General features: G+C 36.1%; 1 protein-coding gene across 1 annotated transcript in view; it reads right to left on the reverse strand.

The window, feature by feature from the left end:
* LOC128983440 (uncharacterized) overlaps positions 1 to 25,835 on the reverse strand; it is a 104,741-nt gene continuing 78,906 nt past the window's right edge. The window contains exons 17-23 of the mRNA XM_054402733.1: positions 20,232 to 20,408; positions 19,543 to 19,710; positions 14,574 to 14,762; positions 13,879 to 14,028; positions 10,694 to 10,925; positions 8,912 to 9,088; positions 1 to 207 (exon numbers count right to left, since the gene is read on the reverse strand). Of these exons, the coding sequence (XP_054258708.1) occupies positions 71 to 207; positions 8,912 to 9,088; positions 10,694 to 10,925; positions 13,879 to 14,028; positions 14,574 to 14,762; positions 19,543 to 19,710; positions 20,232 to 20,408 (1,230 nt within the window). The 3' untranslated portion in view covers positions 1 to 70. The remainder of the gene's footprint in view (positions 208 to 8,911; positions 9,089 to 10,693; positions 10,926 to 13,878; positions 14,029 to 14,573; positions 14,763 to 19,542; positions 19,711 to 20,231; positions 20,409 to 25,835) is intronic.

Below are 25,835 nucleotides of genomic sequence, written 5' to 3' on the forward strand. Positions count from 1 at the left end.
TTTAACCTTTTCTTTTATTAACCTACAAAACAAACTAGTAAATAGCAACATGGTAGTGAGTATTAAGTAACTATCTGCCATTGATGGAGTCATGTAGCTTGGCATGTATCCAGCTAAGGTACATGACAACTCTGGTGTAGACCCCAGGTTTGTTAGCTCTGCCACAACCATGACCCCAGCTGGTGATTCCATATAGAACTGATCGGCCTGCAACAAGACAGTACTTTCAGTCTACTGAAGCTATAACAACTCTGGTGTAGACCCCAGGTTTGTTAGCTCTGCCACAACCATGACCCCAGCTAGTGATTCCATATGGAACTGATCGGCCTGCAACAAGACAGTACTTTCAGTCTACTGAAGCTATGACAACTCTGGTGTAGACCCCAGGTTTGTTAGCTCTGCCACAACCAAGACCCCAGCTGGTGATTCCATATGGAACTGATCGGCCTGCAACAAGACAGTACTTTCAGTCTACTGAAGCTATAACAACTCTGGTGTAGACCCCAGGTTTGTTAGCTCTGCCACAACCATGACCCCAGCTAGTGATTCCATATGGAACTGATCGGCCTGCAACAAGACAGTACTTTCAGTCTACTGAAGCTATAACAACTCTGGTGTAGACCCCAGGTTTGTTAGCTCTGCCACAACCATGACCCCAGCTGGTGATCCATATGGAACTGATTGGCCTGCAACAAGACAGTACTTTCAGTCTACTGAAGCTATAACAACTCTGGTGTAGACCCCAGGTTTGTTAGCTCTGCCACAACCATGACCCCAGCTAGTGATTCCATATAGAACTGATCGGCCTGCAACAAGACAGTACTTTCAGTCTACTGAAGCTATGACAACTCTGGTGTAGACCCCAGGTTTGTTAGCTCTGCCACAACCATGACCCCAGCTGGTGATTCCATATAGAACTGATCGGCCTGCAACAAGACAGTACTTTCAGTCTACTGAAGCTATAACAACTCTGGTGTAGACCCCAGGTTTGTTAGCTCTGCCACAACCAAGACCCCAGCTGGTGATTCCATATAGAACTGATCGGCCTGCAACAAGACAGTACTTTCAGTCTACTGAAGCTATGACAACTCTGGTGTAGACCCCAGGTTTGTTAGCTCTGCCACAACCATGACCCCAGCTGGTGATCCATATGGAACTGATTGGCCTGCAACAAGACAGTACTTTCAGTCTACTGAAGCTATAACAACTCTGGTGTAGACCCCAGGTTTGTTAGCTCTGCCACAACCATGACCCCAGCTAGTGATTCCATATGGAACTGATCGGCCTGCAACAAGACAGTACTTTCAGTCTACTGAAGCTATAACAACTCTGGTGTAGACCCCAGGTTTGTTAGCTCTGCCACAACCAAGACCCCAGCTGGTGATTCCATATAGAACTGATCGGCCTGCAACAAGACAGTACTTTCAGTCTACTGAAGCTATAACAACTCTGGTGTAGACCCCAGGTTTGTTAGCTCTGCCACAACCAAGACCCCAGCTGGTGATTCCATATGGAACTGATCGGCCTGCAACAAGACAGTACTTTCAGTCTACTGAAGCTATAATAACTCTGGTGTAGACCCCAGGTTTGTTAGCTCTGCCACAACCAAGACCCCAGCTGATAAAACATAACATTATCAAATCCTTTAATATATTTTTAGTGTGTCTTCTAGTGGCTTTCAAAATGGTAAGGCCCTTACTTGTCTGTGACAAAAATTTTAATACAGTGATTACCACTTTACAAATGCGCTTTGGCAGGCCAGAATTGATTCTGGAATCAATTCAAAGAAAGACCAGAATGTTACCTCCAGTCAAGGAGGAAGACATCAATGATCTCATAGAACTCTCCACTTCTGTCCTTCATTTTACTACGACAGCATGAATCCTTAAAAATGGAGCACTATATGACAAACCCTCAGTTCAAAGGTATTCAACTAACCTCAAGCTCAAGTTGAAATGGCGGTGGATGAAGTTGACGAGAACTGTGCTAGCTGTGAAAAATTTGTTAAAAAGCGGGATAAAGCGTTGTTGTGTGAAGGATTTTGTAAAAAGTGGTTTCACGCAAAATGTATTGACCTTGAAGACAAGAAATATCGTATGATAAATGAGTTAGAAGATTCAGTGATGTGGATGTGTGATGGATGCACAACCAGGTTAGCTAAGCTAAGAACACTTGACTTGAGCACAGAGGAACTGATTAATATCAATATTTTAATGAATAAGCTCATTATTACTATGGAAGAATTGACGAAGGATAATAAATCCCTTAATGTTAGGTTAAATGCTATTGAGAAAGCTGAAGTTAGGTTAAGGAAAAATGTGACATGCAGACAGCCGGAAGTCTCGAAGAGGTTGGAAAAAAATGGGGAAGAAGAAGTTTCGGGCCCTGAAGAAACACCGAATGGAAACCCACACACCGAATCAGACGGCAGTGGAAAATCGACTACCGAGTCCGAAAATCAAAACGAAAACAGTGACGAGGGAGAGGAAGAGGAAGGCTCTGGAAGTCAAAATGGCGAGCTATCTCAACCTAGTAGTAGTGGAAGTTGAAAAAATATCTCGTACTCTTTGGTTAGTGTTAGTGAAACTCAACATCTACTAGAAGCTGCTGTTAACCTAAATTGCAACAAGGGTGACGATCAAGAAGAGAACACTAATAAGTGGCAGAAAGTGCCTGCTCATAAACGAGGACGTGGAAACACCTCTGGCATTAAAAATAACCACGACATCCCTAGCCTGGGGTCAAAGAATACCCATCTGAAGCCGGACAAAGAACAAAATAAATCATACAGGGAAGCTGTGATTAAGGGGAGAAAATCTACTCCTTCTAGACAAACTAGGCCCATCATTGGCACTAGTGAGTCTAAGGAAAGTGCAATCTTGAGTGGCGAGAAAAGGGCCTGGTTTCACTTAAGTAAGGTTAAGGCTGGTACATCGGCTGAAGACGTAAGTAAATACATTCATAATTCTTTTCCTAATGTGGATTGCATTGTTGAAAAGCTAGAAACCAAGGGACTAAACTGTAGCTTTAAACTTGGATTTGGTTTTGAACATCGAGACAAATTTCAGGATGGTTCAATGTGGCCTAAGTACACTACACTGAAACGTTTTTTATTCAAGAGACCAACCAACAACCACAGACCACTGCAGTAGCGGAAGGTAATAAGCAGTACTCTAGTCCACACGTTAGTTACCATAGTTATTCTGAAGATAAGCCTACACTTAAGATAGTTTTCATGAATGTCCAATGCATGAGAACAAAGTTCAACCTAATCTCCAACTTTGAAAGTGAGCACATGCCTGCTGTACTAGGAATAAGTGAACATTGGTTAGACTCTGTTGAAATAAACTATTATAAAACCATTGGTAATTTAGTGTATGTAAATGGTTATTTCAGAACTCAACACAAGAATGGTGGTGTATCTCTCTATTTGCATCATGAATTAAATTTTGAACCACTTAATTTAAATGCCTATTGCTCGGAAATGAACATTGAACTTTGCGGAGCTACACTCCATGATTTCGATATTTTAGTTATCTCTGTGTATCGCCCTCCGACCGGAGATCTAGAACTTTTCCTTGACACCTTGGATAAATGCCTCTGTTACCTGACCAATATTAGACCAGCTAAAAACATTGTACTTGGTGGTGATTTTAACATTGCTCTCAACAGCCCTACAGCTCCCACCCAAAACCTTGAGGAGCTACTTCGGGGGCAAGGTCTTTATGTAACGAACTACTTGCCGACGAGGGGAGACAGATGCCTGGATACAGTTGTGACAAATCTTGATACTCTAGACTACAACACCAATGTCCTTTCGTCCATCATTGCGGACCACGCACCTGTTCAAACAACTGTGTGGAAAAAGAGGGTAAGTGAGACTCCAACTATTCCATCTTGGCATATGAATTATCTATCCTATAGAAGACCTATTAATGAAGATGTTCTACCCTCCTTCAAAGAGGCCTTGAGTAACGTAAACTGGTATGAGGTCCTAAATTTAAAGGAAGAAGGAGACATTTTCCAACTATTTCACAATAAATTTGTAGAAGTGTTTGACACCTTTTTCCTATGACAGTTAGGCCTAGAGTGATTGTTAAACCAAAAAAGACCAAGAAACTATCAAATGGTTGGTATACAGCTGAGCTTGGTAAATTTAGGTTGCTTGTCCAGCTGATATTTGACAAGTATAAAGCTGAAGCGTCAGTAGAGCGAAGAGATAGGTTATATGCATTATACTTGAAGGCAAAGCGTAACTATCAGGCTGAAGTAGATGCTGCTAAAAAGCTGCATACTGTACATAAAATTGAGCGCTCCAATAACAAGTGTAAGGCAGCTTGGAGTGTCATAAACGAATCTAGAAAATCAAGAGCAACCATTAGTAGTCAAATAAGCCCTGATGAATTTAATTCCTACTTTGTAAGTACTGTAGATGACATTGTTCATGACATGCAACCTGACAGTTCCGTTGCTGCTCTAGCGGTGCCTGTGGCACAACAAAATTTCTTGAAATGGAGACCTACAACTTCAGCAGAAATCATTAGAATTACTAAGAACTTCTCAAACTCCTACAGTCCAGACATATATGGTCTTACACCACACATCTTGAAGCATATTATAGAAGCTGTTGCTCAACCCCTCTGTAAGGCTATAAATGGCTGTCTGTCAACGGGTGTTTTTCCTGATTGTCTAAAAATCTCAAGAACTGTTCCTATTTTCAAGAAAGGAGATGTAAACGCTGCATCGAGCTATAGGCCGATATCCATCATTCCCTGTTTGGCAAAAATACTTGAAAAAATCATGCAAAACCAAATTGTAGACTATTTTGAGACTAACCATCTTTTCTCAAATTCACAACATGGTTTCCGTAAAGGAAAATCTACCGCTACAGCTCTCATCTCCCTAGTGAAAGGAATACAAAATGCCTTTGAGGACAAGCATTCCATGTCCATTGTCCTATGTGATCTGTCAAAGGCGTTTGACGTTGTCTCCCACAGTATTCTTCTTCAGAAGCTGGCTCGATATGGGTTAGGTGGGATTGTGCTCAAAACACTAGACTCCTATCTTTGTGAGAGGAGCCAGATGGTGGCCATACAGGGGGCTCTCTCTGCTCCAGCTAAGATGGACCATGGTGTCCCGCAGGGATCGATTTTGGGGCCTTCATTGTTCTTGATCCTGATGAATGACCTTGGTAGGGATGATGAAACCCTCCTATACGCCGATGACACAACTCTCTGTGGCAGGGGACAACTCCCTCTTGAAGCGGCAGCGAAATCTGATGAACTGTTCAACAATGCAAGAAGCTGGTTTGGGCACAATGGCCTTAAATTAAATGAAGCCAAAACTCAGAAGCTTCTATTAACGCTCAGCAAAACGTCTCCATCTCATGATGAGCCAGTAAAACTATTAGGGTTTGTCTTGGATCCCAAGTTACAATGGGACTCCCACGTCGATGCTGTGTGCCTTAGGCTAAGGCGTGTAATTTTTCTCCTCAGAAAACTCAAACATCAAATCACGCAGAAGTACCTTATGACAATATACTTTTCATTATTCCATAGTCATATAAATTATGGAATCTTACTCTGGGGCCACTCATCAGGGTGTATCCGTATACTGAAGCTACAAAAACAAGCAATAAGAATTGTAACTGGAAGTAAACGATCGCAGCCATGTAAACCCATCTTTAAGCAACTTAACATATTGACAGTATACAACCAATATATATTCAGTTGCCTGCTTCATATAAAATCCAACTTGCATCTGCATGAGAACAGAGGGGAACAGCATGATCACAACATTAGGGGAGCACACAAACTGAACACAACTAGATGTAGGCTGGCTATGACAAGAGATAGTTTCCCGCAGGTTGCTGTTAAGATGTTTAATGCCCTGCCAAAATGTTTAGTAAACATGGAAGATAAGGTTTTCACCAAGAACTTAAAGGAACTTCTCCTAGCAAATCCATTTTACTCAATTGAAGGATTTTTTGAAACCTCGCAACAACACTGTCGCTAGCATAAGCATCCACCGCCGCTGCGCAGTCAGTATATTTTAAATATATGTTTATTTAATTGTAAAATTGTAAATAGTAGTTTTTAATTATTTTGACGCTATCTATCCGGCCCAGGCTGGTCAACGATGAAGAGGAGGTATTTCAGTTATTGATGGAACTAATGGACAAATTACCTTATAATCTCAAGTACAATTGGGCTCAGCATGTGAGATCATTATCTTTAAGTAAGCCAGACCTAAAAGATCTTTCTAGTTGGTTAGAAAATCAGTGCTCACTCATGAGTATTTATTTCCGTCCCAAATCTGACACTTTAACTTGTAAGAAGTATGATACAATGTTAGTATTAACAAACTCTACAACTGGGAGATAAAAAAGTTGTATATTTTGCAACGAAAACCACGAAAGTGCTCAGTGTAAAACTTTCAGGAAAGCCAGTGTTGCAGAGAGATGGAAGATGGTTGCAGAAAGTAAGTTGTGTTTCTACTGTTTTTGCCAAGACCCAATAAAGTTCTGTAAAATAAAGAAAGCTTGTGGTATTAATAACTGTAAACTATTCCACAGTCGCTTACTACACACAGATACTACACCTGAAAAACCTTTGTACACCAAAAAAGAACCTGTCTATTCTTCCTCTCATGAAAATAAAGACTCTGACTATTCTATTGTCAAAACAAAAGAAATAACCGGTAAACACACAGAAGAAAATACAACAAATAAAGTTCTGCTTCAGGTATGTCCTGTTACTCTTTATGGGCCTAAGGGCCAAATTGATACCTTTGCACTTTTAAATGAAGGTTCAACAATATCACTCATTGACTCTACCACAGCCGACAAGTTAGGAGTCGAGGGAGTGAGGGAGATATAGAGCCCCTTACTACCTGTTGGTCAAACTCAACATGTAACTTTGAATCTACCTCTTGTAAAGTTAGCCTAAAAATAAAAGGACTTTACGAGGATGAAGTATTCACCCTTGATAACGTTCGTACACAGTCACCACTAGATTTACCACTTAAAAAATTTAATACAGTAAAACTTAGACAGACTTATTTTCATCTAAACTCTATTGACCAGCCCCTTCCTTCGGTACATTCCAAACCCTCTGTCTTGATCGGACAAGACAATGCAGCTCTTATTTTAACAAGAAAAGTGATAGAAGGACCTAAAAATTCTCCTATCCTGTCATGGAGTTATCTAGGTTGGACTATATGCATGGAAAGTGTGCCAACTTTTATGGTCGAATAGATGGATATTTTAGTTTGACAACATTTAACAATGACAAACTACATAATATAGTAAAAGAATGTTTTGCACAAGGTTTCTCGTCATGACGAACATTTTAAGTATATGATGGTTTATGGGGGTGTGACCATAAAGAAAACTATGGAGAAACCACTCTTGACCAATCCGAAGTCAGTTTATTTGAAACAAAACGAGCAATTGATGTACCGGTACTAGAACACTCAACAAAAAGGGTTGAAGATCATTACAAAACCGGATTGTTACGGAAATTAGATTATTTAAAGTACCCTCCAAGTCGCGACAATGCCTTGAAGAGTTAAAAACCGACTGAAAATGAGAAAGGACAAGAATCTAAATACTCGTTAAATTAATTCCATTTAAATAGGGAATAAATGTGATATTTTTTATGAGACATTTTAGTGTAAATCCAATAAGGCAAATGGAAATTCGCTTAGTCTGCAGGTTTGTTGCAGTGGGGTATTTTAAATTTAGTTTGGCATTACAAATAAATATAATATTGTAATTAATGCTAATAAATTACATGTACTTCATGTCAAACACATTACTTAAGTTACCTACTAGCTGAAGCTGACCAATTATTTTTATACTGGTAGTTAAAATAAAAATACTTTTGACTAAAGGAATATAAAATGTATAACATATGAAAACTAATTTAATGCTACATTTATGATCAAACATTACACCGCACTGTGTTGGACCAACTTAAACGCAACTGGTCAATATTATAAAGTGAGCTTCTGCGCGCGGTGATACCGCTAGGTGTAGAATGGCTGGCGGGATTCCTGACGCGGGGTTGACGCTGACATCGACTCCCGCCTACTAACGCGTCTACCCGCGTCGTGAATCCCGCTCGTGTAGATACGCCAATTTAACGCAATAGTACCTGTCGAGCGTGTGGCTTTACGCTCGTGTAGAATAGGCCTAAGAAAATTTGTAATAAAGCACATACAAACATAGAGACAGAAAACTAGGCTATGGTTATGTTGCAAAATCTGTCTTTATTCAAGGAACAAATACCACAAAAGCCATAGAGGTTGTTTAGGGACACTCTGTATAAACGATGGTTAGTGGTGATCGATTTTGATTGGACACTCCAATCATCATCACGATCACACCCAATTGGCAAATGACAAGAACCTTGATGGTGTCTTAACTTATATCCTATTGGCTACTGGTTCCGTGCAAGAAGTTTCTATACAACTGGATTCAAAATTTACATGTTCATTAATCAGCCTAATTATTTTGATTTTTACATTTTTCCTCATAAATATACAATTCTTCCCAAGCATTCATCCCATTTTCTTTCTTATAATAATTCTTTAAAATACATAGATTTTCCTCCATTTTCGCAAATGAGAGGCCATTTGGTGACAAATGTTGTGCAAAATTTGATCTTTCTGGTTTGTTGTTTCTTTCTCCATGCAGATATGTGCATCGGAAATGAAGGACAATCTATGTATTTTTAGTCCAAAAGCTCTAGAGTCAAAAACTTTTATTTGGATATTACCATTGACTAGTTTAGTCAAAGATATTACATAAAATGTGTAGGTTATATTAATAGTTTTAAATTTTAACGGTGGACAAAATAAGTCATCAATAAAAATATTAAAAAACGCAGACTATTTGAGATGAATTTACCATTTACAGGACAGACAAAAGGACCCCCTGAGTCTCCTTGGCATGAATCTGCACCTCCCTGTAGATCTCCAGCACAGAACATGCCCTCAGTGAGAGCTGAGCCGTAGACGTATGGAGCACGGCACTCGTCATCAGCGATCATAGGGGCGGTAGTCCACTTGAGGCGACGTGAGAAACCTATACAGTACATTCAAAATATCATTAAAAACGTGGAAAAGACATTTTCTGTTGTAGGTTTAATGACAAATATAAATTATGTGAAAAAATATAGTTTTACTGTTTATGACTGAACACTAAAAAGGAGAAGTTTTCAAACATACCAAAATTCAATTTTTCATAATAGACAATTACAGTAGTAATCGGAGAAATATAGGATATGACCTATAAAAATTTTCAATGAAACGTTTTATGGTTTAATTTTTAGTGTTGAGTGTGCAGAGTTACATACTAAAAGTTGTTAAAATTTGGTCTACGGGAAAACCCCTAAAATCAATATTAAAAATGGCGGCTTTTCCCAACTTTAAATAACTTAAATAAAAATACCACAATTAATTGGAATTTGGTATGTTGAATTTTGGTATGTTTGTGTTCCCATGCTCGGATTTTGTCGGATTTTTGTTTATATATTGTCCATATGTATGATTCCCAAACATGGCTTAAATTTTCTTAAAGCAATTTTTCCCACCTCAAAGTGTATTTTACCCGGACTAGATGTAGTGGTGCAGCGCGCGTCAAGGCTAGCGTTCCAAGTTTAATACTAATAACAAGTATGTACCATAATATATCTTCAAAGCAAGATACATGATATACTGATGTGATGATTATTATTGTTTAAAATTTAATGCAGATTCTTTTAAGAGCCACAAAATATGTATGTTCTTATCACCTGAGTTTGTATTTGCAAAAATTTAAAGGTTTTACTAAAAAAAACCTTGAAGAAAGTTTTGAAATTTGGCATTATTTCAATTTTAAGCTGTCTCATTTAAACAAAACAATATTTAAATGGTATAAAAGTTGTTATTATGTTAAAGTAGACTTAATGACGCTTAGTTGTCAAAACTATTGATGTTTTACTAAAAGCTTACATAAATCCAATATGGCAGAAGGTTTTTTCCAAAATGGTGGCTTTCCGCCACTTAAATTTTTCTCGATTTTTAGTATGATATTATGGACACCTTTGTTGACAACATCCCATTTATTTTATTTCTATTACATTAAGTTTGATGTTATGCTAAAAATAATTTGACTCTAGATTGACTAGCCTAATCGTTAAAAGTGTCCAGTTTGTTTTTATTCAGTGTTGAAAGTGGGAAACATAGTTTTTTTTCTCTGGACCACATTTTCAGACACATTGAATTATTCTGTAACAGCATTTTAATGATGCATCTGACAATGATCTTAGATACAGATACTTGGATAGTGAATTTGTCTTAAACAGTAGTAGTTTAGTAATAGAGGTATTTTTAACAACTCTGATTTCAAACAACGGACCAAGTTTTACTTCTTAAAATTTTCAAGAGTTTCTTAATTCATTTAGAACATGAACAAATTTCTTTCGCCTCTTGATACATCAACATCAAAATGGAAAATAAAATTTTTCCTAGGTCTTACAAGGTCTTTCCATGCCGCCTACTGTAATAGCTTCTCCCCTACAGGGAAAGTTCACTAAAACGTTATTTCTATTCATTCAATCCTATATAATTAATAATATTCAGCATAGTTTCCCAATGCCTAACTTGAGTTTATATTTGAGAGTGTAGAAGGACTGTGTTGTTAGTTTACCTGCTCCAGGTGTTCCGTTAGAACCCCAGCCAGAGATGGTGCAGTTTGTTCCTGGAATGTAGGCACTGGGGGGAGGTGGTAGACATACTGCTCTCACATAACTGCTAAAACGTATACCTGTGCCTTTCAGCTTCACTAGTGCTATGTCATTGTTCAACTTATAGCCCTTGTCATAATCTTCGTGAATATATGTAGATTCTATATCATATTCCTGTTCAGTTCCCTCAGGCACCTATCAAAAGCAATTTTGTCATGAATACATGGGTTTTTTGCTTTAAGATAAAAGTAATAAAGACGATATAATCAAATTTGAATTTTATTTTTGAGACACTAAAACCTTAACTATAAGATTATGAAATTGAAAGCAGAGCCAACAGGTCCCTCCAAACATTTATTTGTTGGATATCTGCCAGCTTTTTGACTTGACGGAAAACACATTAAGGTTTAAGAACTTATAACAAACAAAAAAATTTTTCATACCGCAGCAAAAATAGCCATTTATAATACATGCGTTGCAGGTCTAAAGGAGAATTTTTAATCCCTAGGGACTAGGGAGTAAAAAGTGTTTTTAGCCCTTAGGGAGTAAAAATCATCTGTTTTAAACTCAGTTTCAAATTTCAATTGAAACAATCACATATTTTGAAATTATGTATCAATTGTTTAATCGATTGAAGTTAATTGTTTCCTTAATGTAAATACTTCGGCATATCTATGGTATATAATGTACACTAACACAATCGTAAAAGACGAAACGATTGAATCTCTTACTAAACAGCAGCTTGTTTCCATAAGCAAATTAAATTGAAAACAAGTTAGAAGTAGTTTTGAGAGGTTATCTTTAAATGAAAACTATTTTAGTTTTGTAACATAGTTTATTCAAATAATGGTGCAATATGATGAAAAATATAGTTCATCACACGTGAAAAGTGTCTTTTCAACCTCATTTTCTTTTCTTTTCATTTTCCGACCTAGGCCTCGCCTCGATCGTAAAACTTGAGCTTGGGCCGAAAAGAGTCATTTTAGGCCCTAGTGATGAAATATACTATTACAGTATTCTATACTCTAATATGAGCAATGTTTGCTTGTATGTATGTATGTTTGCTTCCTTGCACAAAGATCTCGAAAATGGCTCCGACGATTTTCTTCAAATGTTGTAAATAGTTTATTCCTGGCCTAAAAACGAGTTTACTCCAGTTAGACCTGGATCTAATTACGTAATCAAAAATCTAATTACGTAGAAAAATTAAACTGAAAGTCACATTTTTTTAACATTAGTCTTATGGGTTGCTAAGTAAACATCTTGGCTGAATTAAATAACAAGGAAAAAAGCAAACAAAAAACTTGTAAGTTGTCTGTCCACAGTAAACTAGAAAATTAAAAATACAGTACAAAAGGAAAAACATCAGTTGTTACTATTGAGCAAAGATTATACTGAAGATTACTCGATAAATTGTAGTCAAGGGTAGAAGTGTGGAGTGTGGGATCTGTTTATTATGATTAGATTACGGTATCTGCAATCCTTAAATGCTATGGGAAGGGAGGGAAACAGGTCCGCGACGTAGGAAGTGGTGAAGGAAGTAGTAAAGGCGAGCAGTCCGGAGTGTGGGACCTGTTTATGACGATTACATTAAGGTATCTGCAATCCTAAAATGCTATGGAAAGAGAGGAAAACAGGTCCGAGACGTAGGAAGTGGTGAAGGAAGTAGTTAAGGTAAGCAGTCCGGAGTGTGGGAACTGTTTATGACGATTAGATTAAGGTACAGTATCCGCAATCCAAAAATGCTATGGAAAGGAAGGAAGACAGGTCAGAGATGTTGGAAGTGGTGAAGGAAGTAGTCAAGGTGAGCTATCCGGAGTGTGGGAACCGTTTATGACGATTATATTAAGGTATCTGCAATCCTAAAATGCTATGGGATGGGAGGGAAACAGGTCCGCGACTTAGGAAGGGGTGAATGAAGTAGAAAAGGCAATGTGGAGTGTGGGAACTGGAAACAGTTTGTAGCAGTTAGAATAATGTATCTGCAATACTGAAATGCTATGAGAAGGGATGGAAACATGTCCACGACACAGGAAATGGTAAAAGAATTAGTAAAGGCTAGCAGTGCGGAGTGTGGGGAATGGATTCGTGTATCTGCAATACTAAGACTGCTTTCAGAGTAAACTAATGATTTTGTCCGAGCAAAGCTCGGTCCCCAGGTACTTACCCTTAAATTATGATTGAACGATTCTCACATGAAACCTTTCAAATTTGTATTGAATATGTATAATATAAAATACATCATATTACCTGTTTTGAAAGCAAGAAAAAAATCTTTTAGCTAGTGACAAACATTTTCTAGGGCGATTTCTTCCTGTGTGTCATAACGAGTTTCAAACATAAGCATTTCTTACAGTAGAGTAGGATCCTAGATTTCTAGATGTACACAAATTTAAACACCATATCCACAGAATCCTTTTCACAGAACGTGTGATTTTCACTTGACGGAAGCTTAAATTTTCCATCACATCGTTATTGAACAAATTTATGCCACCTACCTACTAGTCTAATCATCATATGAGTTTGAAACGGCCTTAACTAACATACAAACCTTGGAACATTACATTCTTCTGTCATTGTCTAAACAGAAACCTACCCTAAAAACTGCAAAAATGTGCCCAACATCAATGCATCACATATAGCCTTTGTCTAAATTAACACAAAATTACTAAGACAATAATAGGTTTTACATACCTCCGTCAAATAGTCCAACGATTAATATTGCTCATCAGCTTACCGTACATGTTTCGTTGTAAAGACAAAATTTTCAAAGCTTTCAACATTTTCGGTCCGAACCACCAACCCCACTAGGAACATTTTGCACAACAATAAAGGATCCAGCAATAAAGTAAACAAGACTGGTGTTTACAAGATCAGTTGCCCAGATTGCCCATGCAAATAAATACGCTGGACGGGTCAGGCAATTGAAACCTGCTACAGAGAACACAGGTCAACTCCAAGAATTATCAAACAAAAATCAGTCATCGCCCTACACCTGGTCGACTCAAAGCATTCATCAAACATGTAAGCTGATGAGCAATATTAATCGTTGGACTATTTGACAGAGGTATGTAAAACCTATTATTATCTTAACAATATAGTCCAGGGGTCAGAAACATGAATTTTGACAAAATTACTAATGACTGACCTCTGTGTCAAAGTCACCGACTCGTACAAAGTATGCAGACTTAGCGTAGTCCTGGAGGCAGTGAGCGGAGGTGAGTATGTGGAGGGGGGAGATAACCACAGCTCCGCACCAGTGAATAGACTTGATCGATCCCCTCACTCGCAAACTGGCCTGTCAGTGAAACACATCACTACACTGGACTAAGGGAGTTGTGTGGAGGTTAACCTGTTATATTTTAATTACCTTAAGTTTATTTGAGTTGACTTATTTTTTTGTTTTGAATAATTTTTTAAAATTTATTAAGGTAATATTCCAAACTATCTATTTAACATCTTGTAATTGTAGTCCAGAGAAGAAATATCATCTGGGCCAAGAATCAATACCACGGAACTGAACTAATAACTGAAGGCAAGCACTACCATTCAACCTCAACTACCCAGAGGGTATAGCATAACCCATAAGTTAACTAGGAAAATACAATCTGCCTCAAAATGTTACAATAATTAAGATTAATGCAAAATTTATGTTTTCAGAAAAAAAGTATGAATCAGAAAATATTCCCAAGATAATATAAAATCTAAAAATTGAATAATGATAAGAATTATACTGACTTTGGTTGTACCTAAGTATTTTAAACAACAGACATACTGCAGTAGTTAGAGTCATTTCCAAGTTAAAACTGAGGGATTCAATTATTTTCACTCATGATATATTACCTGCCAGGGGATAGTGCCTTTTTTTATATCTTGACCTTTTACTACTTTTGGTGTTAAGTCTGTGTTTAAGTACTTCAATTCTTCATCAATCTTTCCACAGTCCTTTGGAAGTATGCCATCCACTGATAGTTTCTGTGGAGAGTCTACATCTATCTGAAGATTCTTTGCTTCATGTGAATTTCTTTTGTCCTGAACAAAATAATAATCACTGTTTAACACGTTTTTCCTATCCTAATCACTTTAAAGGTTTTGAAAGAGTACCAAATCAGTTCAATATAATACATTTAATAATTATACTTAACTAGCTGCTGTGCCCACACTTTGCAACGGGAAGTGGGAAGATGTAATCCAAACACTTGATAAGTAGACTTTTCCTAAAGTTGAAAATAAAGAATAGGGTGTAACTGCAAAATTGAAATAACTCCAGTTGGAGTATCCATAGAATATTTAAAATATATTTGAAAATGAAGATGCAATAACTATGGGTTTATGACTCAGAAAAAAAAAATAGTAGTTAGGTTTCCAAATACCCATTCGGAATAATTTTTGTATTAATCAATGGTTTGTTTACTTTAGAAAACCATTCATCAATATTACATAGGATTAATTTGTTTACCACTACAGTATTGTACTTATTGTGTTAAATCTGTTGAAATATTAATTTATTCAACAAATAAACTTAAACTTCTATATTGAAATTCGCCATGTAGTGCAGGCTTAGTATAAGTTAACACCGAATATTTGACTATTGATATAACAAGACATTCCATTGCCATGTTAAAGTTTGCCAGTTGGACGTAGGTGAAATGATTTACTGACAAAAGTGTGCTGATGTAAATTACTGATTTTTATACACTTATCAACAAAGTCCAACGGACAACTTTTTGTAAGCCCCTCAAAAATCTTTTATGTCACATATCAATATCTCAATAACTGAAACTAAGAGATAACATATAATTATAGACCTTTACCCTAGCATACTCTATGAAAGAATAATTCAACTACAGCAGACTCTCACTAATTTGGCATGTTCAGAACTTTGGTTGTGCCGGATTACTAAACGTCTTCTAAAAACAGCCATTATCGTGATACTAGCAAAATACCCCCGCCGCAGCAAACCTGCAGACTAAGCGAATTTCAACTTGTCTGATTACATTTTTACTAAAATATTTCCATAAATATGACGTATTTATTCCCAATTTAAATAACATTAGATTTAACAAGTGCTTGGGTTTGCTGCTACGGGGAAGGTAAAAAGTGTGTTTTGACCATATGTCAATAGTATAGGATGAAATAACTAAATTTGCCAAATTTTATCAATATATATCCATAAACAAGTAAACTACAACAGTTTTCATTTTCTCCATAAGAATAACATGGGAATTTTAAATTACACTTTTTTTTATTTTCTCCGTGACCGTTAGGCATACAACAGCGCTTCAATATACTAAATTATTTCTTTTTTTAAGCTCTACAAAATGGTTGAGAAAGAAATTACAAATTTTTTTGTTTTTAGGGTGAAAAATGGGAAAACCCCATTTTTACCCCATAAAACCCCCCATAAACCCCTGTTCCCATAGTCCGATTCGCGAACTCGTTCAAATAAACGTAGGTTTACACGTTTGTACCAAATTTCATCAAAATCGGATCATTTTTGCTTGAGTTATCGCGCTAACGGACACATATATAAATATATATATATATATATATATATATATATATATGAATTTGAACGGATGGTGTTTTTGGTCTCTGGGGACCTCAAAACGAAAAAGTAAATCGGTCCCGGGTCTAGGTCCTACCATGAGACCTACGGTAATAGCTTATTCCCTATATGGGAAATTCGCTGAAACACTCTAATTTTAGAGGGTGGAAAGAAAATCGTTCGCTGGCTAGCCATAACTCCATGTTTTATTGTGTTTTCCTCTGTAATTTTATTTAGCTCAATCAGGTTACCAATTATAATATTATTCTAGCATCTATAGGGGGTTGAAAGTGTTTTTGATTGTTGTTGGGGGCATCTTGGAGATGACAAAACCCGATGTTGTCGCCCTCCCAGCAGGTGCAGAACTGTGGGGGGGGGGGAAGTAGCGATGAGGCGCGTTTTAGAACATCGCTCATATCTCACGAACTAGACACGATAGAAACATGCTTTAAACGGCATTGTATTACAAACTTCATCTGCTTGGAAAAAAAGACAAGAAAAATCCCGTAGCTCTATTATTAATTGAGTTATTAACATTTTATTTTAAAATATGCATTACAAACTCAAAATAACATTAAACTCCCATTAAAAACCCTTTAAACCAATAATAGTACAGTTCGTCATTGTGCATTGTATATTTAACACACTAAAATCACTTTATATGGTAATTATATCAAAACAATTACAAGGTTATGCTAGGTTTCCGATGAAGCGGCACGGTGACGCGGATAACACCGCTGCACGGCGGAAATCAACGTGTAGTAGAAACTGTAAAACTTGGGTATGCACTGAAAGTGTAACACATTTTGACTTTTGATTGTTGTGGGGGCATCTTGGAGATGACAAATAGCGACATTGTATCCCTCCCAACAGGTGCATAACCCTGGGGAAGAGGGGGAAGATGCACTGAGTCGCGTTCTAGAACATACGATAGAAATATGCTCTAAACGGAATTGTATTACAAACTTCATCTACTTTTAAAAAAGTACAAGGAAAAATCCCGTATCTATATAATTGATTGAGTTATTAAAAATGTTATTTTAAAATATCTATTTTAAACTCAAAATACCGTTAATCAACCTATGAAACACACTTAAAACAATGAACAAACAATGAAACAACAACAAACAAATGAACAACAAATGAAACAATGCCCCTGGATTGCCAAATAATATTATAAAAGGTTTAAATACCTGCTATTGAGCAATCCAATTTTGTTGTTGACACAACTAGTTTCGGTGTCTGTGTGACACCATCATCAGGCTGCACAAGGACAGTTTTCTTTCTTCATACGAAGAGCGTCATATTTACACGAAGATAATAAATAAACATTTAAACACGACACAAACACGAATACGAGACATTTATGGTAACTGATCAGTTATGAAAACAGACGACGCTAACCCGACGGAGTTTGAGTCCAGACTGTAACGTCTGGACTTCAACGTCTGGACACTTCATACAGTACTGTCGTATGAAGAAAGAAAACTGTCCTTGTGCAGCCTGATGATGGTGTCACACAGACACCGAAACTAGTTGTGTCAACAACAAAATTGGATTGCTTAATAGCAGGTATTTAAACCTTTTATAATTTAAGTTTCATGATTTTAAATCAAACAATTCCTTATTATATTTTTCCGTTTCAAACAAAACCTAGCCCAAGTAATATTTTCCGCTATTCAGCCGCTCTTTGCGATAAAGAAGGTATGCGGCCTTTGCCCTTAACGCTGATATCCTTCCAAACGACACAGTCCACTGTCATCCGCCGCTGAATTATCACCATACTTACTTTACTTTCCGTGTCCGGAAATTAGACTTCGCTTCTCCAAAAATTAGCTACCGATATGGCTTTGTCATTCGCTTGTAAAAGATCATCTAATGTGCAAGACTGGTCCAGGCGTGGAGAGATTAGCAGATGGCCAGGATCCTGAACAGCACCACACGGACACAAGATTTTTTCTTCGTCTGGTAAGAGACCCCATTTCTGCATGTTTGACTTGAGATCCCTATGATAGGATAGAGTTTGTGTACTGGGGTTGGTTTCAAACACCCAGTTACAATCCGAGCCATGTCATTGACTGCAATGTCAACCTTTTTTGCTTTTGGCGATGCATTCCAAACTGGCCATTATCACCATATTTTCTATTGTCTATCTGCATCATCTTTTCTGAGTCACCGTACGTTCCGCGTTCAACCGCCCATCGACACCCTCCTCCTCTACCCCGTCACTCACACTACGCTTGATCTGTCGTCTGGTGTTAATTATAATAATTATAATACGAAAATCATAAAAACACACTGGCACAATAATTGTGCCAGTGTGTTTTTATGATTTTCGTATTCCGTGGTGTCTCATGAGTGTTATTTTTTGTCAAAACAAAGTAAACTGATCGGGTTGTTCGCCCCGAAAAGAAAGATTTGATGGCGTTAGCTGGTGTGGCAATGGAACAACGAAGTTAAGTGAATTTATTACACGCCTTTGAAATAATTTTTTTTTAATAGGCCAAGTCCCGTTAACATATTAATCAAAATATTCAGTGTTAAAGTGTTAAAAAATTGCATAAAATTGTATTAAGTGTTAACACCAGATTTCACTTCCTAAACGCTTAAAAATAGTGTTTAGAGAAGTTATTTTTCTAACATTTTCCGGGGGAAGACCCCCGGACCCCCCTTGCCTACTGAGGGGTACAACATACCCCCCAGACCCACCGGGGGCGGCAGTCTCCGATTTCGCCCAGGGCGGCAAAGTCCCTAGGGCCGTGCCTGATTGGGAGTTATACCATTTTGTTTAGAATCTAAAGGGCTATAACATACTAAACAGTTTGTGAGACTACACTCAGTCACAGAGCTATATACAGCGTGTTTCATAACTCTCCTAATCTTTTAAGGGATTATTTCCGGGTTCATAGTAAATTTAAATATCACATTTTAATCTTCTGAAAGTCTATTGTTACTCGCAGAGCCGCCATTTTGTATTTAAAACATTGCTTTTTTTCTCAATAACCGTGATAAACTATTCTCCTGATTCACTCCATGATTTGCTTGACACGTTACACACAAAGGCCAGAGGCCTATGTATACAGATAAATCTAAGGTTAAAAGAGGCTGTCGACCGCTTTGAAATGGTGTTTTATATTTCAAATCTGTAATGAATATATTTCAGTTTATTTCTGTAAAAACCAGGATAATGCAAACGTACAGAATACCGGTGGATTGTCAGGCCATGTTTGGTAAGGCCAAGGGTCTAGTCTCCTTGTATATTACCTGGGACAAGTGGGAGCAGACGACACCAACATCCTCACTGTGGCTGCAGTCTGTGAGGCCCCAAGGCTGATGTAAACATTCAGTCAGAGAACTCTCATTGCCCGCACAATGAACACCGTTCAACCATATTACCCCCTCACCTTGTCCAAATGCGGCTTCCTTGAGAGACTATGAAAAAACATATTGTACCAACTCATACTTTACACTCCTAAAGATGAAATTATTTTTTTAAGCTTCAGTACTCAGCTTCAGTTTTTTATAGTATATACTAAAATGCTGTGGTTTTAATTAAATAGATAGCTAGCTTTCATCTTTATGATGACAAGTTTATAAACAATAACTATATGCAATAACTATATGGGGGTATTGATATGGCCATAACCAAATAATTATAATAATTCCACCATGTACCAGACAATGTGATGCTCAAAGCGAATTGAAAAAGACTGTTAAATCACAGTAACTTGGAAATCAATTTCCTGATTTTTTCGGATCAAAATTTTAGATCAAAATCAATCCAATCTCATAATGTAGGTAGCCTTGGGCTAAAGAATTCATTCAAAAATCAACAAATCTTTATAAAATCGTAACATGACGTCACTGATATTGGAATTTTAGCATAGAAACCTTAATGTATACAGACCAGACCAACTAATTGGTTTATTATTAAGAACTATCATATACAGTACCTTGGCTGGACCATTGTAGCCGAGGGATCTACAGACCACTGAAGCTTCTTTGTCTTCAAAGTCATCATCACAGACAGTGCCCCAGACTCCGAACTTCCTCACCTCCAGCCTTCCAGAAACCTTTGTCAGAGAATCATCTTTCTGTGGACTTCCAACCAGCCTCACGATCACAGGTAGCTGTAATGCAAAACCATAATCATATACAGTGCCTCGGACTTGAATCTATCTCACATTATGCCTTTGGCAGAGAATCATCGTTCTGTGGATTTCCCACCAGCCTCACGATCACAGGTAGCTGTAATGCAAAACCATAATCATATACAGTGCCTCGGACTTGAATCTTTCTCACATTATGCCTTTGGCAGAGAATCATCTTTCTGTGGATTTCCCACCAGCCTCACGATCACAGGTAGCTGTAATGCAAAACCATAATCATATACAGTGCCTCAAACTCCAATCTTTCTCACATTATGCCTTTGGCAGAGAATCATCTTTCTGTGGATTTCCCACCAGCCTCACGATCACAGGTAGCTGTAATGCAAAACCATAATCATATACAGTGCCTCAAACTCCAATCTTTCTCACATTATGCCTTTGGCAGAGAATCATCTTTCTGTGTATTCTGCAAACTGCAGACAAGTGAATTTCCATCTACTTGGCTGGAATTCCACTAAATTATTCCCTTAAAATTGTCAGATTTATTTCCTATTTAAATGTCATTAGTTGTAATGAGTACTTAGGTTTCCTGCTACAGGGAAGATAGTTATATAAGGTGTGGTTTTTATTGAATAATTGATAGCTTAGTATGAAGTAACATTTTTTTCAAATTTCATTAAAATATGTCCATAGACAAGCAAGACGCAACAGTTTATTTTACTCTCCATAAGAATAACATAGTAATTTTAAATTTAAACTTTTTTGGAATTTTTCCGTAACCGTTAGACATACTAAAACGCTTCAGTATACTATTTTGAGCTCTACAAAATGGTTTGGAAATAAATTGCAAAATTTTATGTTTTCAGGGTGAAAAATGGGAAAAAGCCATTTTTACCCCATAAACCTCTGTTCCCATACTATTCCAATCATGCTGGTTCGTGAATTCGTTTGATTAAATGTAGGTTTACATGTTTAATCCAAATTTCATAAAAATCGGATAATTTTAGCTTGAGTTATCGTGATAATGGACACATATGAGTGAAAATTTAAAAATGTACGTTTTCATGTCCCTGGCCTTTTACTTCGTAGATACTGGATTTGTAGTTTATTATTATGTGTTTTAATATTTTTTGGGACGGGGGCAACATGTTACACACATTTATTTAGTTTTAAATAGGTTCTAGGTATTTTTTTCGTATTTTTAAAGTCTCGAAATTCACGACCATGACGTGTCCCTAGGGTACATTTTCCAACTTTCACACTGTTTTTAGACTAATTATTCATACCGAAATATATAAAGCCATATTTTTATGTCATCAATGGTTATTAAACTTACAAAAAAGGAGCATATTATAATTTTATTGTCATTGCAGACTGACTACCATGACAAAATAAGTCTGTCCCTCGATTTGGCGTCACGACCATTTGGGAAACATTTTCAACTTTGGAGCACGACAGTGGCAAGCCTGGCGTCGATGGAGTCAGTTGGTTTTAGAGACTAGTTCGGGGTGTACGTCAGGATTGTAGTGCCGGTCATTTTGAGTTGAAAGGAGGAATTACAAGATTAATAAAGGAAAGATTGTGTTTTTTGTAATTTTGGTGTGTCCATGACCGTACGTAGTCATTCGATGAAGTAGACATGGTGTTAATTTTTGTTTATAAGATATTTCAATTGCTAGATCAACCTAGAAGTCCACTTTGTATCCTCGAACATGAGGTGCAGGGCTACCGCCAGAACAGAGCCAAATAACACGTAATTTCACGACCAAAGTTTCACGACCATCGTGGTTTTTTTCACGACCAATCCAGCCTTATGGATTATAGTGTGTTTGGTCGTGACAATAACTTTAATATAATTGTAAATTGAACAGTTTAGATCAATTGAAACACATAGTTTTATTATAACTAACAGTATAATTGAAGGATTGTTTGGAAAGATTTAGATTATTCCAGACAATTCACGACCGTACCGCTTGTCCCTGACCATCACGTTTATGATTTCTATCATGAAAATTTCAAAAATTAAAATATCGTCATATTTCAATGTTTTATACACAAAAGAAGCAGACCTCTATACAAACATAACGATTTTTCGGGTCTCAGGTAAGTTTTTTCGGAGTTATACAAACTTAAAAAGATTTTATTGGCTTTTTTCTATTTTTTGAGTTTTTTAAATTTTTTTTTAGAAAGACCAAATATACCAAAAGCTTAGTGACCTTTTTATTGTATAATGGTCATAAAAGTAAATTAGTTTATAGCAAAACATAGTTATAAAAATAATATTAACTATTTTTAATATTCATTTAAACGTCCATTATGGTCGTGACAGGATTTTGTGTTTTTCTACTAAAGATGCTCTTTAAAAAGAAAACTACCAAAGATATTGCGTTACCATGGACATTTTATGAAACTTAAAATGTTAACGAAATAAAAATAATAATAAAAGTTTTGAAAAAAGGGGAAAAAAATTTGCAAAGTGCTTTTCCTGAAAACGTACGTTTTTAAATTTTCACTCATATATAAATATATGAATTTGAACCGATGGTGTTTTTGGCCTCTGGGCACATCAAAAAGTAAATTGGTCCTAGGTCCAGGTCTTACCACGAGACCTACCAACGGTAATAGCTTATTTCCGATATGGGAAATTCGCTAAAATAAAAGATTTTTTATAGTATTTTAGAGCTGAAAATAATAATAAAATGAATATGTATATATAATTATGGAATTTATATTTATATGTATTTAGGATACGTTTACACTATTTTTTATACTAAAAAATAATTGACTTCAAACGCTCTAAAAAGAATGAAATAATTTCAATAAAGTAAACTTTTGTATTAGGCAAGCTCACGTATTTTAAGTCGGCGCGGCTCTATGATGATTTTTGATACAAAATTTAAAGAGGGTGTCCATATTGCAGGTGACTATCTATAACTAAAGGTGTTAATCTGCATATATTTTTCATAGTTATGCGTTAAGTGTTATTTTATTACTGTAATCAGAGATCGGCATTATAGTGGTATTAACGAGTATCTTTAAAAAGATTATAACGCATTTAAATGTTTCTAACTTGGAAAAGTAACGTTTTAATACCTACTAAACTAGCTTCTTTTCCCTATCATTATATCAAACTAAATTATTTTCCTATTCATATAGAACATTTGTGTGTGTTATTTTCATAATGCATTTATTCTGAAGTAAACATAAAATACAAGAAAAAATTTCCTTTACTTATATATATAAACAAAACAGTTCAGTATGTTTTTTATATATTTATGTTATCCAGCTACAATTTATTGATTTTCAAAATACACACACAATATTTAATTTCAATCATATTTGCAGTTTGAGCCGCGCCGACTTGAAATACGTGAGCTTGCCTAATACAAAAGTTTACTTTATTGAAATTATTTCATTCTTTTTAGAGCGTTTAAAGTCGGTTGTATTTTTTTACAAAAATAAATTATTTCATGATTTTTAGTGACTGTATAATTTTTTATGTACTTGAGGTTTTTTGATAAGCAAAACTGTTTGAAACAATTAAAAGTTCCACAGAACAATCATTATTTTAAAACTGCTTGAGTCACCTGTTCAGGTTACATAATCAATGGGTATGAAAATACACATTTGTACATATTCCTTAAGAAAGAAAGAGTTGTCCATTACATTAGGCCTAATGAAAAACTAATTGTCTTTTTTAGATACATTGAAATGTCAGACATCATCGTTTCCTGCAATCGGTGTACTATACATTATAAAAAGAAATACAGTAACGTCTCAAGCCTTTTGGAACAATATGAAAGTTATTCCTCAGCTACCAGCACTAAAAAATCTCTCAAAAGTGGAAAATTGGTCGTTAACACGTATAGTACCTTTGGAAAATATTATATGAAAGATTGGTTCAGCTAAAAGTGGTGTAAGTCATGTAGGGGGTTTTGTTTGATCAAGATATAGCCTAGTCGAAATTGCAAATAATCTTCCTCTAGGACTTTCCGAAGCAGGCATAATAGTATTGATATGTTATAGTAACTGGGTAGAGAATATTAATAAACATTCCACATCTGCAAATGAAATATGTATATGAAAGATTGGTTCAGCTAAAAGTGGTGCAAGCCATGTAGGTGGTTTTGTTTGATCAAGATATAGCCTAGTCGAAATTGCAAATCATCTTCCTCTAGGACTTTCCGAAGCAGGCATAATAGTATTGATATGATATAGTAACTGGGTAGAGAATATCAATAAACATTCCACATTTGCAAATGCATGTTTAGTAATTAAAATATTTAACACTTTTAAGACAATTGACGATTATGCACTGTCACTTCTTAGGTCGTGTAAGGAATAATTGCATTTAATTTATATTTAGACCTGTTTTACCAATGCTTTGGTTTTCACAATACACCTTTATTTGTCAATATCATACAGCTATTCACTGAAACATACATGTTTTTGTAAGTCAGAATATTCAATACTAAAAACAGAATTACTATATACACAAATCAGGTCAAACGTTAAAATACATTTTTTATAGTAACCAAAACAAAATGCATTTTTCTCAATGTAATTCATTTAGGCTCCATGGCAAGAAATAGTTTATTGATCAATATGAAGCAACTGTTTCATGAAGAATTGTCTGTAGCTTCATTTAAATGGGTTCAACTAACAGCTGTAGGAATGCTATTATTATTTATTGCCTTCTCTGCACAAATGTAAACAAAATAAATGTTGAATATTTAAGGTTTTCAGAATTTTACACCGTAACAAATATTATACTTAAACATAATATATAAGGTACCAAATAGAAACTCTCCTGGTTATTTTGGTGGTGAAACCACACTGATCGGTAAAAGAATCACAGAGAAATTGGTGAACATACATAGAAAAAAAAAAAAAACATCGCCACAAACAAATTGAGAACCTCCTCCTTTTGTTGGTAGTGGGGAAGTCGGTTAAAAAAAATAGGTGCATACCTGCCTGAACAAAAATATATTAAATTATTTTTTTTATAAAGTTTTATAGTATGTTAAAGCTGAAAATAATAATATATATATATAATTATATATTTTATCTAGGCCTAAAGAGTCCCATTTCCCTCATCCCTTTTCCAAAAAAAATTTACATTTAAAATTGCTATGTTATTCTTATGGAGAAAAAGAAAACTGTTATAGCTTGCTTGTTTATAGTTAGATATTGATCAAGTTTGGCAAATTTATTTATTTTAACCTCCCCGGTATTGTTATAAATTTATAAAAAACACTTTTCCCTTCCCCGTAAGCAGAAAACTTAGGTATTGTAGCCTACTTGTTAAATCTAATTTTGTTTAAATAGGGAATAAACAACACTACCTTAGTCCCCAGGTTTGCTGCAGATGAGTATTTTATTTGTAATTTCCTACTCCATTGGCATTTTCAATGGTTTTTGTATGAACAGTCCAAACCCTAGTCTTCT

Source organism: Macrosteles quadrilineatus, unplaced genomic scaffold (genome assembly GCF_028750875.1).
Source record: "Macrosteles quadrilineatus isolate MER2022 unplaced genomic scaffold, UCM_ALF_1.0 Scaffold_1__1_contigs__length_201487025, whole genome shotgun sequence".
Classification (NCBI taxonomy): domain Eukaryota; kingdom Metazoa; phylum Arthropoda; class Insecta; order Hemiptera; family Cicadellidae; genus Macrosteles; species Macrosteles quadrilineatus.